Source organism: Pseudorasbora parva, chromosome 3 (genome assembly GCF_024679245.1).
Source record: "Pseudorasbora parva isolate DD20220531a chromosome 3, ASM2467924v1, whole genome shotgun sequence".
NCBI classification, from domain to species: domain Eukaryota; kingdom Metazoa; phylum Chordata; class Actinopteri; order Cypriniformes; family Gobionidae; genus Pseudorasbora; species Pseudorasbora parva.
Window position 1 is genome coordinate 45,551,968 of NC_090174.1, and position 17,239 is coordinate 45,569,206.

The 17,239-nt window shown below is 38.1% G+C and overlaps 1 protein-coding gene across 3 annotated transcripts; it reads left to right on the top strand.

Annotated features, from left to right (window-relative positions):
* The first annotated feature begins 1,725 nt into the window (after window positions 1-1,725).
* gbgt1l1 (globoside alpha-1,3-N-acetylgalactosaminyltransferase 1, like 1) lies at window positions 1,726-16,370 on the top strand. Of its 3 annotated transcripts, none has more exons than XM_067440219.1 (5): window positions 1,726-1,849; window positions 11,308-11,422; window positions 13,828-13,863; window positions 15,179-15,313; window positions 15,450-16,370. In XM_067440219.1, exons 2-5 carry the CDS (start codon window positions 11,358-11,360, stop codon window positions 16,150-16,152), a joined length of 939 nt encoding a protein of 312 aa, XP_067296320.1. In that variant the 5' UTR covers window positions 1,726-1,849; window positions 11,308-11,357; the 3' UTR covers window positions 16,153-16,370. The 3 variants fall into 3 exon arrangements, with proteins under 3 accessions (XP_067296320.1, XP_067296321.1, XP_067296322.1); XM_067440220.1 differs by lacking the exon at window positions 1,726-1,849 and adding an exon at window positions 3,547-3,586; XM_067440221.1 differs by lacking the exon at window positions 1,726-1,849 and adding an exon at window positions 11,158-11,182.
* Window positions 16,371-17,239: the final 869 nt, after the last annotated feature.

The window sequence follows — 17,239 nt, forward strand, 5'->3', positions numbered from 1 at the left end:
TCAGAAATTGAGGTGAGACAAATGGACTGAAATTATGAACTAAAAAGGACAGTAAAGACTATATTTCCTCAGGAGGTTGGTGTCATTTAATGTAAGTGTTTATTGTAAGTTGACCCACTGAAACAAAATTTCACAATGGGGATAATAAAATCAATACAAAGTCAATATAATACTTTGAGTTTCAGAACTTACAAGAGCACCCGTTTTTTGGTTTTAATGAATTACAACTACAGTACATTGAACAAACTAAAATAAAAATATATAAATAATAATGACAAAAGTGACAAACTTAACCCTCATGTGGTGTTCAAAACCCTATAACACCTGAGGTGTTCCCGGTCAAAAATGACCGGCCTATAAAAAATAGCTTATAAATCACTCATTATACCATATTTTCACCCAATCTTGGATTCAATCTTTTTGTCAACATGTTCTCTCTCAATTAGGACTGGTTTTATATTTCTGATTGCATCTGAATCCACCAACATTACAACACTTTTTTTCACTTTTTTTCATTTCAGATACTCATATCCATCAAACAAGGCATAGAGAAATAAATCTTGTTTTACCGTTCTCTAGAACTTCAGGTCATAAAACTGACCTCAGTTTTAGGGGTCCTCAATTATGGAGTAAATTAAATTTGTCCCTAAGATCTATGTCATCTTTATTCGTCTTTATAAAACAGTTGAAAGATCTTTTAACTTTACTATGACAGTCTTTTGTCTTAGTTTCCTGCAGTATATTTCATATGCTGCTCTTCTCCTTTGATCCTCTTTTACCATTACCCTTCAACATCTGTAACCTTAAGTTAAAAGGATAATCAGGCTTCTGAAAATGTGTTTTTCACCCTTTTTTAATTTTTATTCAACTGTGGAATAAAGTGGAGTGGAACTCTGTATAAACCCAATTGGGCTTCGTTCCACCCCTTGTACTGTATCCATGTGATATCCGTGCAGAAAAAAAAACAAAAAAAAGAATAATCATAGGCCTCATTTATTTGAGAGTAGGCATCTGATTTTTTGATTAATTTTTTTTAATTTTTTTTAACAATTTTGGAAATATTAAATAAAATCTGAAGAAAATTATTATTATTGATCACACTAGTCTACTCTAATGTTTCACCAGGAATTTTGTTTTGAAACTTTTATTTTGTAAAAAAATATGCCACATAGTCACACACAGGAAAATGTTTACAAATGGAAACACATTTTACAGCTTTCTAATTTTTTTTTTTTTTTTTTTAAATAAATTATAAAATGTTTCAACATGAAAAACACAAAATGTACAAAATATATATCTATATAACAATTCAATCTCTTTAAAAGATCATATTTACAAGGGTGATATTGTAAATTCATTTATTTTATTTGTGATTAAATATTTATGAGGAGGTTTCCAGACATTACACTGACAGACCCTCAACACAACCATTCCAAAATGATATAAAGACTGGAGCGTTTTTTATATATATATATATATATATATATATATATATATATATATATATATAAACGATAGGAGTGACTGGAATATTATTTTTTTAGAAAGAAAATAATAATAGGTCAAGTCCTAATGGTTATAAAGTTGGCTAACAAAACTATCATTACAAACCCAATTCATAAGAAATAAAGAAAGACATTTATACGAAATGGGCTTATAGCCTATTCCAGATAAACACGTGTGGAGAGAAGTTGTTTATAAGATTCAATTCCAGTGTTTATCCACTTTTTTTTTTATGCCAGTCACAGAGCAAAATGAATTGAAGACCACCAACTTGTGAAAAGATAAAATGAGGCAAAAATTCCTGTTCCCACGACATACGTCATCGTCTTGTCAAAAATCGGTTCAGGTAGGCTAATGAAGTTGCTGGCTGGGGTTACTATTGTAGAAACGTGCAGCACGAAAATATTAAGATGTCGCTTAAGATAATCACTTGTTGTAGCTAAAGAAAATGCATATCAGCTATTCGATGGTTCCCAACGTTAGGAATGTGTGGCTGAATTTAACGATGTGATTTGAACTGTGATTGTTTTGATAGGCTGTGCACTGACGCCAAGTAGCCTACAGTAGATCTTTGTTGAAATGTCGTCGCTTAAGACAGTTACACAGTAAACTTTACATGTTTCCTCTTATAGCAGCAAGAAATGCACCTGTCATTCAAAATAGTGATTAAATTCGGCTACATAAAACGAACAGAGAACGGTTGCCAGGTCCCAAATATTCCAGCACAAAATCGACTGCAAACGTGCTCAAAAATGGAATTAAAACTAAAACCCTGCCGTTGGGACTTAACATTTTAGCAGCAAATCAATCTCATCGTGTTGTGTGCATCAATCTCAATATTATTTCAAACGGAACATCTGCTACACCTGTTTAATATGTTTTTAGAATAGGCTAGATTCGTTTTTAATTTATGTTAACATAGGGCCTTCCTTACATTACAAAAAATAGGTTTGTGTGCTATTAGTGTTTAACTAAAATTAAGACAGTAAAGTCTACACTGCAAAAAAATGCTCTTCTTATTTAGTTTTTTTTTTTTCTTGTTTCTTAAATCAAGATTAATTTATCCTTGATAAGTAAAATTACATAAGATATTTTTGCTTCTTTATAAATGAAGTGAGTTTTTGCTTAAAACATGCAAAATTATCTGCCAATGGGGTGAGAAAAATAATCTTATTTCTGTTTGGGACGGAAACAAGAAACAAGATTTCAATCAGAAATAAGATTATTTGTTTTTATAAATTTCTTATGTCATTTTACTTATCTAGTAAATTATTACTAGAACGATATATATTTGGACTGGAAACAAGAAAACAAATACTAAATAAGAAGAGCATTTTTTTGCATAATAGCACACTTAAACTTTTAAAAAAAATAGTATCTTGATTTAAGATTTTTTTATATTTAGACTAGAAACAAGACAAAATTACTAAGTAAGAAGAGTATTTTTTTGCAGTGTACTTCTCAGAAACATAAGCCTGCTTATATTTGCAATTATAGCCTATATTGACTCAAAGCTTATATTATTGGATTGAGATACTCAAAATATAATTAAGTATTCTAAGTATACTTGGCTTGTAGTTGTGTTTACTATATTGATTGAGAAGCTTTTTAAAGGTGCCCTAGAATGAAAAATTGAATTAACCTTGCCATAGCGAAATAATAAGAGTTCAGGACATCACATACTGTGATTCTCAAAAACGATTGCCTCCTACTTCTTATGTAAATCTCGTGAATCAAAAACACCACAGAAAAAAAAGAGTTTCTTAACATAAACCCAACCGTGATGCAAGCGTTGGGGATCATTTATATGCACGCCCCCAACATTTGCATCTGTCCATTTATTGTCAGGCGGAACTGATGAAGCCGAATAATCAAACGACACTTGAGGATAGCAAAAACTGCAGCTCGGACACACATTATGATCCAGGCTGTGCAGGAGAGGACTTTTCATATGTCAACAGTCATGGTTGAGGTTTATTATAATCGGATACCAAAACAAATCGTTCGTTTGTTCGGCCCATTATAAGCAAGCTTCGCTCAGCGTCTTAAACTGAAGAAAGGGGCAACTGTATTCCTGCAAGCAGTAAGTAGTGATTTATCCACTTATTGACTGTTTAAACAATTTCTGATTAAACTGAAAGTTTCTTAGAGGGACCGCATTGGGACCGTTGGGACCGAGGGACCGTTTCTTAGAGGGACCGCAAGATGCTAGTACAGTAACAATAGGAAACTCCAAGTACCATACAAAACTAAACAGTGTGTCTAATGACAAAGGTTAATATTAATTTGTATTACTAAATACAAACAAAGTAACTTATGTAAAAATATAAATTATATTTTTGAGATCTGAAGTAAGCCTATGATGTTTTCGCATGCTTGTTCAGAGTACATCACAGTTACTGCGTAACGTTAGCCTACATTGTGACTAACGTTATATAAACATGCAATATCGTTGACGAAAAAGACAAGTCTTAAAATGTCGACTGAATGACACTTTAAGCAGAACATCTCAAATGAAGATTGCTGAAATGCGGTTTTCAGATTATCCACGTGCAAAAGAGAGCTCGCATGCATATGGTTGCCAGATTGAACATGTTTAGGTAAAACACCGGATAGTATACAGGTTTTTTCCACAGAAAAGCTCTGTTTGGGGGATTTAATTACTGAAATCTGGCAACCACAAACGCAAGCTCTTTCTCATGCGCGGATGATCTGAAAACACCAAATAGACAAGTAAGCTGTATTTTATCAATGTCCATTTGAGATGTTCTGCTTTAAGTATTATTCAGTCGGTCTTTGTTCTGTCAGGACGGTCAGGACTCATGAGCTGAACAGCTGAGCTGTGCTGGTGCTGCTGAAATAAGCTAATCACAGCATGGCTCAACATTAATATTCATGACTCTTCCAAATAAGGCAAAAACAAAGCATTACATCCTAGGGACAATTTATAGGGTTGTTAGGCATCAACCTTCTTAGTATTCCTCAATCAATCCATTTTAAACAATATAACAAGAAAAAAAATAATAGAATTATAATTAAATGCCTGTTTTTTCCCTAGTTTTTGTCAAAATTGTATAGGGTCGCTAATGACCCGAGGTGTGTAGGATTGTACGTTTATTTATTTTTTTGCACAATGATAAATTAATCTATAATGACGAAATAGGGCGCAATTCTCCTTTATTCCACAAGGTGGCTATGTCTGATACGCAATGATGAAGTGACATTTCACTCATAGTTACCTCGGACAGAAAACGAAACAATAATAATTCTAATCTGCAAAACTTGAAATGGCTTAGTGATTTACTGCAGAGAGCAAGTACTAAACACAATCAAATATTAGTGTCACTGTCTCTTGATGATGGATGTGGTCAAGAAGCTGTCAGTGATCAAAATATTGATTTTGAAGACGCTGAAAATTAGTTTGGAGAATATGCTCGAGATCGCGAATATGAGGCAGATACTGAATATACTGGTAAACGAACTCTGATGAGGACAGATGATGATGGATCCTTCCTAGCTCCAAAAGGTAACGAAATAGGTTTTATTTTATTCTTCTGTAAGTGTTACTCTAACATCAGGAGTTTTATATGTTATCATGACAGGTAGAGGTCTATCCATGTTAAATATAGATCCGGGTCGCTAACAACCCGAATATGTAAGAATCTTTAGCGAAACAGTCATGCATTTAAGGGTTATATTCCTCAGTAGAACAAATCAGTCTTTTAGGTTCAGCATCATCCACAGCTCAGTTTCGGGATTACTTGACAGTTCTCGTTGCGCCCTTTAGGAGCTCTCCTAGCCAGCAGTTATACCCCTGACTTATTTTCTCGAGCGGCCATTTATCATTTCCCCACAATTGAAATCTCTTGGCACATAAAACTCGCCCAGCCATTCTAAGCAGTAATCAAGCATTCCTTAATAATCAGGGTTCACACACATCACCTGTGCACATTCATTTCATTAAAGAACACCCATTCACATTCATTGAGGGGGGTGTGTATGTTAAACATAACCACATTCCGATGATTTCCTGCTACACACTCCTAGACAAAAGGCACCTGTCATCGAGTCAAGCAGATAACTCATAATCCAACAACCGGGCTGGTAACTTCCTGGCCTGCAGGAAATGTCCCTCAGTCAGTCCATTATGTGCCACAGCCCACGACTCCTGGAATACAGACTTTGTTTCTCCATCACCAAAAAGAGAAGCAGCCACATTCAACATACGGGCAGGTAGCAAAGTAGGAGCAGAAGGCAGCACAACATACAGCACAGAATTGCCAAGCAATGCAGGATCAGGATGCAACAGAGGATAAGAAGGCAAGACCAAATCAGCAGGCAGCGCAGAATCAGCAGGCAGCGCTGAATCAGGAGGCGGCGCTGAATCAGGAGGCGGCAATGAATCAGGAGGCGGCGCAGAATCAGGAGGCGGCGCAGAATCAGGAGGCGGCGCAGAATCAGGAGGCGGCGCAGAATCAGCAGGCGGCGCAGAATCAGCAGGCGGCGCAGAATCAGCAGGCGGCGCTGAATCAGGAGGCGGCGCTGAATCAGGAGGCGGCGCTGAATCAGGAGGCGGCGCTGAATCAGGAGGCGGCGCTGAATCAGGAGGCGGCGCAGAATCAGCAGGTGGCGCAGAATCAGCAGGTGGCGCAGAATCAGGAGGCAGCGCAGGAGTCGGCGCAGAATCAGGAGTCGGCGCAGAATCAGAAGTCAGGAGTCGGCGCAGAATCAGAAGTCAGGAGTCGGCGCAGAATCAGCAGTCGGCGCAGAATCAGCAGACGGCGCAGAATCAGCAGTCGGCGCAGAATCAGGAGGCAGCGCAGAATCAGTAGGTGGCGCAGAATCAGCAGTCGGCGCAGAATCAGCAGTCGGCGCAGAATCAGCAGTCGGCGCAGAATCAGGAGGCAGCGCAGAATCAGCAGGAGGCGCAGAATCAGCAGTCGGCGCAGAATCAGCAGTCGGCGCAGAATCAGCAGACAGCGCAGAATCAGCAGTCGGCGCAGAATCAGGAGGCAGCGCAGAATCAGCAGTCGGCGCAGAATCAGCAGTCGGCGCAGAATCAGCAGTCGGCAGCGCAGAATCAGGAGGCAGCGCAGAATCAGCAGGTGGCGCAGAATTAGCAGGTGGCGCAGAATCAGCAGTCGGCGCAGAATCAGCAGGTGGCGCAGAATCAGCAGTCGGCAGCGCAGAATTAGCAGGTGGCGCAGAATCAGCAGTCGGCAGCGCAGAATCAGCAGGTGGCGCAGAATCAGCAGTCGGTGCAGAATCAGCAGTCGGCGCAGAATCAGCAGGTGGCGCAGAATCAGCAGTCGGCAGCGCAGAATCAGGAGGCAGCGCAGAATCAGCAGGTGGCGCAGAATCAGCAGTCGGCGCAGAATCAGCAGTCGGCGCAGAATCAGCAGGTGGCGCAGAATTAGCAGGTGGCGCAGAATCAGGAGGCAGCGCAGAATCAGCAGGTGGCGCAGAATCAGGAGGCAGCGCAGGAGTCGGCGCAGAATCAGGAGGCAGCGCAGAATCAGCATTAAATAAATAAATGCCCAGTGTGTTAGCCAAGAGCTGCTCTGTGATAAACGCTGCTCCGTCTGAAAGACTGCGAGTTTGAGTCGCTTATAACGCGCGTTTGAAAAAGCAATACGAGTCAAACATCTTCACAAACTAGTAAAGCAACCATAAACCTAAACAAAAGACATTTAATAACATGTTTTACCTCACTTCATATCGTCAGTCGAGTGTTTGTAAGGTGATGTATCTTCTCATCACAGAGTGAGGCAGACGATGCATTATTTTATAGTATTCTATGCCAATCAGCACTGCATTATAATGAAAATGAAAATACCCTTGACGGCTTGAAGAACTCAAATACACCATATTTTGCTGCAGTCGTGTTTATTGTCGTCATGTTTAATCAAAGAGTCTCTATCTTCTGTTTACACCGCGTTAGCGTCGCTTCAGGAATTTCCTGAAAACTAACGTCAATTACTTCTCTGAGGCAAATGTGGCGTTTTCCGCTCGAGGGCGCTCTCTGGCTTTCAGTATGAATTAAAAACTTTTGGGTAATCAATAATTTAAAAAAAATATATATATATAAAAAATAATACTTAATACATTTTAAAACTTAATAAACTTAAAGAAATGATAAATTTATTGTACAATCCATGTTTTTCTTCAATGTACAGGAGTTTCTCCTTCCCCCCCCCCCCCCCCCCCCCAGTGGATGCACAAGAGGTTCATATTTCATATTAAAGACAGACTTTAAGAAATTGATATCACAGATAAACAACAACAACACACACACACACACACACCTGTACAATAAGTTTTCTGTAAAATATTACAAAAATAATAATAACTAGTATTAGTATTATATTGTTATATTTATTCTGACATACTCTTTTTTTTTTTTTTTGTAATTATGAAAATGTTATTGTAATGGTAATATATCTTATTTTTAAAAATATTTTTACCAGTAATAATAATCATAATTATTATTATTAGTCACATTAATATAAAAACATAAAATGTTATATACACACAAAAAAATATAATAACAATAATCGCATTTTAAATCGCAATCGCAATGTTACCCAGAATAATCGCAATTATATATTTTCCCCAAATCGTGCAGCCCTACTTACAAATTTACTTGCAGTACTAAACTAGCAGTGGCCAATTTAGTCCCAAGTATTGAAAAAGTACACTTACCAGTATACTTTAAGTACCTTGATTTTGGTATGCTTACCACATACTTTAAAATATATTTTAATGATATTTGAACAGGGAAAGCTGCCTTTGATTTTATTTTTCTCTAAACCCAGATGGCACAAAAAGATGTCGCAAAACATCCCCTTTTCAAGATGAACATGGAAATTTGTCTGACATTTTATTTGATTGCAGGCTGCAAACAGAAAGTTGATTCTGCGCTAATTTGCTCTAATATTTACTTTAAAATATTTTACATTTAAGTAGCAAATTAGAATCAATAAAATTAATGTTTATATTTTGAGACCGTTCTTGATGATATTTATTACTTTGTTAAAAGTAATTAAAACAATGTTTTTTTCAGTAACGGAAGAATATAAACAAGTATGGTATTTGGGGTAAAAAGTGCATTTGCTGTTGGGGCAAAGGGATGAATATTTATTCAACAAAAACAAATTATTTATCAAAATTATTTTTTGATACTTTAAAAAACTAATTTGAAAAAGAATGATTGTTTTGAGCAAGTATTAACTTAGACATTATTTCAAAAATAGTATTTTAGCTAAAGTAGCTACATTGAGGAAAATAAGTATTTGAACACCCTGCTATTTTGCAAGTACTCCCACTTAGAAATCATGGAGGGGTCTGAAATTGTCATCGTAGGTGCATGTCCACTGTGAGAGACATAATCTAAAAAACTAAATCCAGAAATCACATGATTTTTTAACTATTTATCTATGATATAGCTGCAATTAAGTATTTGAACACCTGTCTATCAGCTAGAATTCTGACCGTTTGAGGTCATTAGCTGCATAAAGACACCTGTCCACCCCATACAATCAGTAAGAATCCAACTACTAACATGGCCAGGACCAAAGAGCTGTCCAACACTAGACACTAGAAACAAAATTGTACACCTCAACAAGGCTGGAAAGGGCTACAGGGAAATTGCCAAGCAGCTTGGTGAAAGAAAGGTCCACTGTTAAAGCCAGGGCCGGCTCTAGCTCTTTGGTTGCCCTAGGTGAGATGGAGTTCTGCCTATACTAAGCTTTCTTTCGGTTTTCTTCCTTTGTTTCTTTCTCTTTTTCTGTCCCTGTGCATCCGCGGGTTTAGACGCCTCATTTTTGATGAACGCGCAAGATGAGCACTTGCCTGACCTAATGCCTGAACCAATAATCAATAATCACCATCAATTGAATCTAATAATCAGGTTGATATGTAATTAACATGTTGTTGAGGGGGCGCCCTATGATGATCATGTTTAATAAACATTATGTTGTATTTCGCTTTCCGATTCTATGCTTAATGGGAAGTAATGGGCGGCACTAGACCGCGCTCGTGCCCCTAACACAATTGTCACCCTAGGCAACCACCTAGCTCGCCTATAGCAAATGCCGGCCCTGGTTAGAGCAATCATTAGAAAATGGAAGAAGCTAAACGTGACTGTCAATCTCCCTCGGACTGGGGCTCCATGCAAGATCTCACCTTGTGGGGTCTCAATGATCCTAAGAAAGGTGAGAAATCAGCCCAGACCTACACGGGAGGAGCTGGTCAATGACCTGAAAAGAGCTTGGACCACCGTTTTCAAGGTTACTGTTGGTAATATACTAACACGTCATGGTTTGAAATCATGCATATCACGGAAGATTCCCCTGCTTAAACCAGCACATGTCCAGGCCCATCTTAAGTTTGCCAATGACCACTTGGATGATCCAGAGGAGTCATGGGAGAAAGTCATGTGGTCAGACGAGACCAAAATAGAACTTTTTGGTCATAATTCCACTAAACGTGTTTGGAGGAAGAAGAATGAGGAGTATCATCCCAAGAACACCATCCCTACTGTGAAGCATGGTGGTGGTAGCATCATGCTTCGGAGGTGTTTTTCTGCACATGGGGCAGGGCGACTGCAATGTATTAATAAGAGGATGACCAGGGCCATGTATTGCGAGATTTTGGGGAAAAACCTCCTTCCTCAGTTAGAGCATTGAAGATGGGTCAAAGCTGGGTCTTCCAACATGTCAATGACCCGAAGCACACAGCCAGGATAACAAAGGAGTGGCTCTGTAAGAAGCATATCAAGGCTCTGGTGTGGCCTAGCCAGTCTCCAGACCTAAACCCAATAGAGAATCTTTGGATGGAGCTCAAACTCTGTGTTTCTCAGCGACAGGCCAGGAACCTGACTGATCTAGAGAAGATCTGTGTGGAGGAGTGGGCCAAAATCCCTCCTGCAGTGTGTGAAAAACTACAGGAAACGTTTGACCTCTGTAATTGCAAACAAATGCTACTGTACCAAATATTAATATTGATTTTCTCAGGTGTTCAAGTACTTATTTGCAGCTGTATCATACAAATAAATGTGTGATTTCTGGATTTTTTTAGATTATGTCTCTCACAGTGGACATGCACCTACGTTGACAATTTCAGACCCCTCCATGATTTCTAAGTGGGAGAACTTGCAAAATAGCAGGGTGTTCAAATACTTATTTTCCTCACTGTATTTGTAGATATGTGCCTTTTGCCCCATGAGCCTTTTCTGTTGGGTAAAAGACCCCCTCTTCACCTCATACATTTATTTAATGAACCACTTTTATAATATATTTTCACACAAAACATTTTGCTCCATCAATGTTCAATACAAACATATATATTTTTTCTGCAGTCATACACTTTTGGAGTAGTGAAAAGCACGTTTTTTCTTAAGGTGTGCCTTAAGCCTTGTTTTACCCTATACTTTATAAAATTAAGTACTTATTTTTTTGTAAGGGCCATTTGTGGTGAAGCATTAGGGTGGTTCAAAGAAAAGATTTCTCACATACAGAACCTGTTCTTCAACTTTGCGATATTGGGGCCTACTCTGTATGGTTGTGCTGTGTTTTTTGTGTGTGTTTTTTTTCAACATCTGCTCCATACTGCAAGCATGCAGAAACATGCTTAAAAGGAAAATACGCTGAAGAATGTGAATCACTCGTTTACTGATGCAGTATGTCAGTTTTTAATTAGTTGTAATATTTGTATCTGTAAAGCTCCCAGATTTGTGTTTGACATTCAAGTCTCTCCCACAACATGAAATCAAACTCTTCTGATATTTTCACTCTCATTTTCCAGATCAATCCATCAAGTGAATTCAGAAACAAGACCCAGCTGCTCCGACAACAATGCGACTCCGTCAGAGTTATAATATCTTCCTTTTTGGCATGTCTGTTGGCTTATCTCTGAGTGGGTATGTAAAAACTTTTTGTAAATCTGTAGCACTTGTTTTCTCACACTCGTTTAAATCTGTTTACAAAATGTCATTTTCATACATTGTGAAATTAGTGACTAACTCAGTTTGTTTAGAAATAATGCTTAAAGCATTTTTCTATTTTTTTATTTATGTACTTATTTTTTTCATAAAGATAGTTTGATAGTTATTCTTTGATCAATGAGGGAAAATGCTTTTTTTTCTATAGACTGTATGTGCATGTTGGTTTAATCCTAAATAAGAGCAACGTATCCTGGGGATACAAACATTTGAGAGGCGGGGAAAGTGTACATTCTTTTGTGCATACATTCTTTGTATAGCTCACAGGTAACATTTAAAAACAACCGCTTAGTAGCAAATCTACTCACTTTAAGATAAAAGTAGATATATTTAACATATTTACAACATTTAGAGGGGGCATGTTTCAAAAGTTGTTGTTAAGTATTAGCTTATTAGGTTTATGTTGAAATGTTAATGAATTACATTTTTTTATTTTTAATTATCTGTCTGTAAATGTTTGTATCCCAGAGGATAAATTGCCAGTTTGGGGTATAAATTCATTGAAAATAGCTACACTTTAGTTACATATTATCTAAATGTTTTCTCTCATAACTTAAACATTCTTTATCATGGTGTATCATGAAATTGAATTAGTTGTGCCCTAAGAAGACGGAAAATAACAATACATTGATTTTCTGATATATTTTTATGGTCTTGCCATTTTAATGGTTAAATTCTCCCAAATTAATAACATTTTTGAGGGCCTAAAGATGTGTCAAAAGTGGTGAAAATTTACATCTGATATGAGTTTCAGATTTAGGTTCGATAGCGGCACCTATACAATTTCAATTAAGCACCGTTCAAGCTACGTTTTTGAGTACAAGTATGAAAATAGACACATGTAAAAGCCCAGTACCTACAAAAAAGTCAGTTTTCCAGATGTTGTTCTTTTTATGAAGTCCTCTTAGAGAATTAATCAGATCAACATCATATTTGGTCAGTCTAATCTAAAGGCCTTTGTGATATTAAATTGAGAAGATCTTAAGTTTTCCTTGAAGGGCATTTCCGTGGCATACAATGTCCTGCCCCAAACTTCACATGTTTTATTAGAGTCCTGACCTGAAGAAATCTACACACGAATAATCAGTTACAGTCATACCGCCACCTGTGGGCAACAGAAAATCCCATATTTTACACTTTGATTAACTCCTCATAGTGATTTAACCACATAAACATCATGTTTGGTCAGTCTAATCTTAAGGACTTGGTGATGTTAAATTGCGAAGATCTTGAGTTTTCGCTGAAGTTTCCGTGGCGGCCTGACAAAGTCTGATGTTTCGCCATGAAAGAGAAAGCTGTTGTAAACATCAGGCATACAATGTCCGATCTGCCCCAAACTTCACATTTGTTTAGAATCCTGACCAGAAGACATCTACATGCCAATGTCCAGTTAGTCATAGCGCCACATGCTAGCAACAGAAAAAGACATGCTTTACAATTCAGTCCAAGAAACTCATTTAAATATGCCATGAAGTACCAAACATGCTAGAAACACATCAAAAACGAATAAAGTGCTAACATTTTCAATTTACGGCGTGAAACAGGAAGTTGCTGTAACTCAGGCATGTCCGATCTGCCCCAAACTTCATGTTTTACAATAGTCCTGGCCTGAAGACATTACATGGCAATATTCAGTTATAGTCAAAGCACCACCTACTGGCAGAAGGAAGTGTGGCACATTAAAATGACTTTGCTGAATTTCTCCTATATTTGCCCCCTTAAATGCATCTTGCTCACTATTCGCTTTGCTGAGGCCACCGGGTGGCGGTGCTCCCGCGTGTAAGGGCCCTTTCATCGCTGCTTGCAGCTTTAATTTCATTTATTTTTCTACTACTGTTGAAGGTCATTTTTTCATGCCCACTGTCATGTGTGTATGTAACCTATAAACAATTTGATCTTAAATATTATGTGTAGTTTTATGTAGGTAATATAAATAGACTCTAAATTGTACAATATTCGTGGAATGTGCCAAACATTTAAAAGTTTTACAGACACAAATTGTGTGCTATAGTTACACATACAAAATCCAAAGACGACACCAAAATGGAATGGATGTCCTTTTAAAAGAGCCTGCCGCCTGTTTGATGAGCTGACCAGCCTGAAGCATAATTTTTCATACTTTTATTTCACAATTATTTTATAGATTTCCTGATTTCTCCATTCAAGAAGATTGGATCTGCATGTAGGCTAATATTTAGTTTGAGCTTCAAAGGTTAAGCGTTCCTTCTACAGAACATTGACAAGAAAAAAACTTAAAAGAGTTTGTGGGTGTCGACACACATTTCCAAATGATCTCGTTCACAGGATAATGTTTTCTCTTATAGGCTCATTTTCTTGGGCTACACTTCCAGTTGGTTTAGGTAAGTAGCCTCCTGCATATGCATTTATATGTACATTAAACATTCAGTTTCAATCTGAATAAAATCATTTGTTTCATTAAAAAGTCAGATGTTTATTTGTGCATGTCAGACAAACAGATAATACATTTGTAGCTCGGTTTCGTTCTGCATCAAAACGTGTATGCTTATTATGCAGCGTTGTGTGTCATGTATAAACACTGTTGTTTGACTACACAAAACCCCACCTATGTTATTCCAGTTATACAGTCCATTTCTGCATAATTGTGTTTTGGTTAGCATAAATCAACAAACAGATCAATTAATGTAAGTACTTACACGCATTAAATAAATCTCTTTTCAATGTATACATAAAAAGCTCATGCGCACATGTGCACTGTTTAATACCCTTACCAGTGGTGTGCGGTGGAGTTTTAAAATAATTCTGTTGAAAGCCATTGGGCTCAGGAGAGGCAAGAGAGATTTGGCGTCTTGCGAGGGAGTTTTACACTTTTTAAAATCACGTTTTGTTTTATTTTTGTAATATCAATTATTTTCTTAGCCTGACAAGCCAGACCCACATCAAGATGTTTGGTCTGGAAACTCACCATAGACAGAGCTCAATCTGAGGGGCGGGGTTAACGGTTGTCTTTCAAACTCCCTCTGCACGCGATAGGATAGTGCTACAACCAACCAGAGCAATGAAGGTGAAACAGAGCTCGTTGATAGATTAAAAATTCGCCGTATCGGCAAAACTCCGAACACATCTTCCCTTTTTAAGAATGACTTCAGTGCCGTTCTTTGTTCTTTTCTCAGAGAAAAGCTCAACTCCAAGTCTTCCAGAGTCGCGGTCAAAGCTGATTCGAAAGACCGCCGTTCGCCAGTTTCTGTGTTTACTAGAAGCACGCAAAGGCAACTCAGCCGTCGTCATTATGGCCCCGCCCACTGACTCTATACACGATGTGATTGGCCCGGCAAGAGTTAGGCAATTACAGCTCAGAAGAGTATTGAGAGTTGCTAGACGACACTCGCGGGCAGATTAAATTTGCCGCGCTAGGGTGCGTCTAGATTTCTAGACTATTATTTTCTCCCTTCATATAGCCTATGTAGCCTACTTTCAGAATACAAAATGCTGAAAATATTTATTTGTTTACCACACCAATGTTTGATTTAAGTGTGTGTGTGTGTGTGTGTGTGTGTGTGTGTGTGTGTGTGTGTGTGTGTGTGTGTGTGTGTGTGTGTGTGTGTGTGTGTGTGTGTGTGTGTGTGTGTGTGTGTGTGTGTGTGTGTGTGTGTGTGTGTGTGTGTGTGTGTGTGTGTGTGTGTGTTTAATACACAGTTGGACAGACGTTGTTTCTGTGACACCGTGGTTAGCCCCAGTTGTTTGGGAGGGAACCTTTGACTCCAGTCTGATCGACTCTATCTACAAACAACAAAACATCACTATAGCGACCACTGTCTTCGCTTTGGGAAAGTAATAAAGTTACATATCTCTCGGTATTATTACATATACATGTGTGTGTATATATATATATATATATATATACACATATAGCCTACATACACACAATAAATGTAAATTGTAATATCTGTACCTCACTCTTTTTCAGATACACGTGCTTTATCAAAGATTTTCTGGAGTCAGCGGAGGAGAATTACTTTGTTGGATTTAGAGTGCATTACTACTTGTTTACGGATCAACCAGAAGCAGTTCCTGAAGTAAAGATGGGTGAAAATCATCATTTGACAGTTCGGCGCGTTCCGAGTTTGGACAGATGGCAGGACATCAGTATGGGCAGGATGGGAATACTGGAAAAATTTATAGAGAACGAACTGGTCAATAAAGCCAACTATATTTTCTGCCTGGACGTGGATACAAAGTTCTATGGCCGCTGGGGGGTGGAGACTTTGGGTCGTCTGGTTGGTGTGCTACATCCTTGGTTCTTTGATTATCCAAGGGATCAGTTCACTTATGAGCGTAGACAAGAGTCTCAAGCATTCATTCCAGCTGGGGAAGGTGACTATTATTACACTGCTGCTGCATTTGGTGGCTCATTGGCAGATGTACACCACCTCACCAAAACCTGCCGGAAACAGCTGAACATTGATGCCGCAAATTCCATTGAGGCGATATGGCACGAGGAGTCTCACTTGAACAAGTATTTCCTTTATAACAAACCTAGTAAAATTCTCTCTCCTGAATATTTGTGGCGGGACATCAGTATAAGTGTAGGGCAAGTGAAAATGATTCGCTTCTCTCATATTGCTAAAAACAATGCAGAAGTTCGCCCAAACATTGTTAGCAAGTCTTAATTTGCATTATGTTTCACACAACAAGCATCATTTCCCTGTCCCTTAGCTTTGAGACATAAACTGGTCTAACTATAACAAAGCATTGTGAGTCAAAAATACATTGCAAGCACATAAGGTTTCCACAGGGAAATCAGTTTTGAATATGACAGAATATTTTGGATACCTGAAGTCCTGATTAAATAATGTACCATAATATGTTTCAGATGTATGATGGATAAGTTAATAAAGATGCTATGTAATATAATGGTTTTCACTTTGTGAGCAATTACAGAAGACATCAGAATGTCTGTAAGCAAATCAAAATCAGAGATTTAAGCGCTTAGGTGTAGATAGGTTTTCAATCAATCAATCAACTTTATTTATATAGCGCTTTTAAAATGACAATTGTTTCAAAGCAGCTTCACAGTGTTAAACAGAACAATATTGCAACAAAATTTGATTTGGCTCGTTTGATTTGGATAGTTTATAGAATTGTTAACTTAGAAAAGGTTTTATTATTAAAATATGTGTATTTTTCCTTTAACTTGTCCGGTCAAAACATTAAGGCATTTTATTCTATAACATAGCCTATCACATATCATAGCTGCTTCAAAATAACATTGATTGTGAAAAGCGCTATAAATTACTTATCAGTTAAATAATTCAGCCTTCTGATCTAGCCTAGAAATCTAGACGCACCCTAGCGGCAGCAAATCTGCCCCCGAGTGTCGTCTAGCAAATCTCAATACCCTTCTGAGCTGTAAACGCCAAACTGGTCGGGCCAATCGAATCCTGTATAGAGTCGGTGGGCGGGGCTTCACATAACGACGTCCGGGCTGCGCTTGCGTGCTTCTAGTAAACATAAAAACTGGCGAACGGCGGTCTTTCGAATCAGCTTTGACCGCGACTCTGGAAGACTTGGAGTTATTCTTAAAAAGGGAAGATGTGTTCGAGTTTTGCCGACCAGATACGGAGAATGTTTAATCTATCAACCGTCTATGCTATCAACGAGCTCCATTTCACCTTCATTGCTCTGGTTGGTTGTAGCACTATCCTATCGCGTTCAGAGGGAGTTTGAAAGACAACCGTTTATCCCACCCCTCGGATT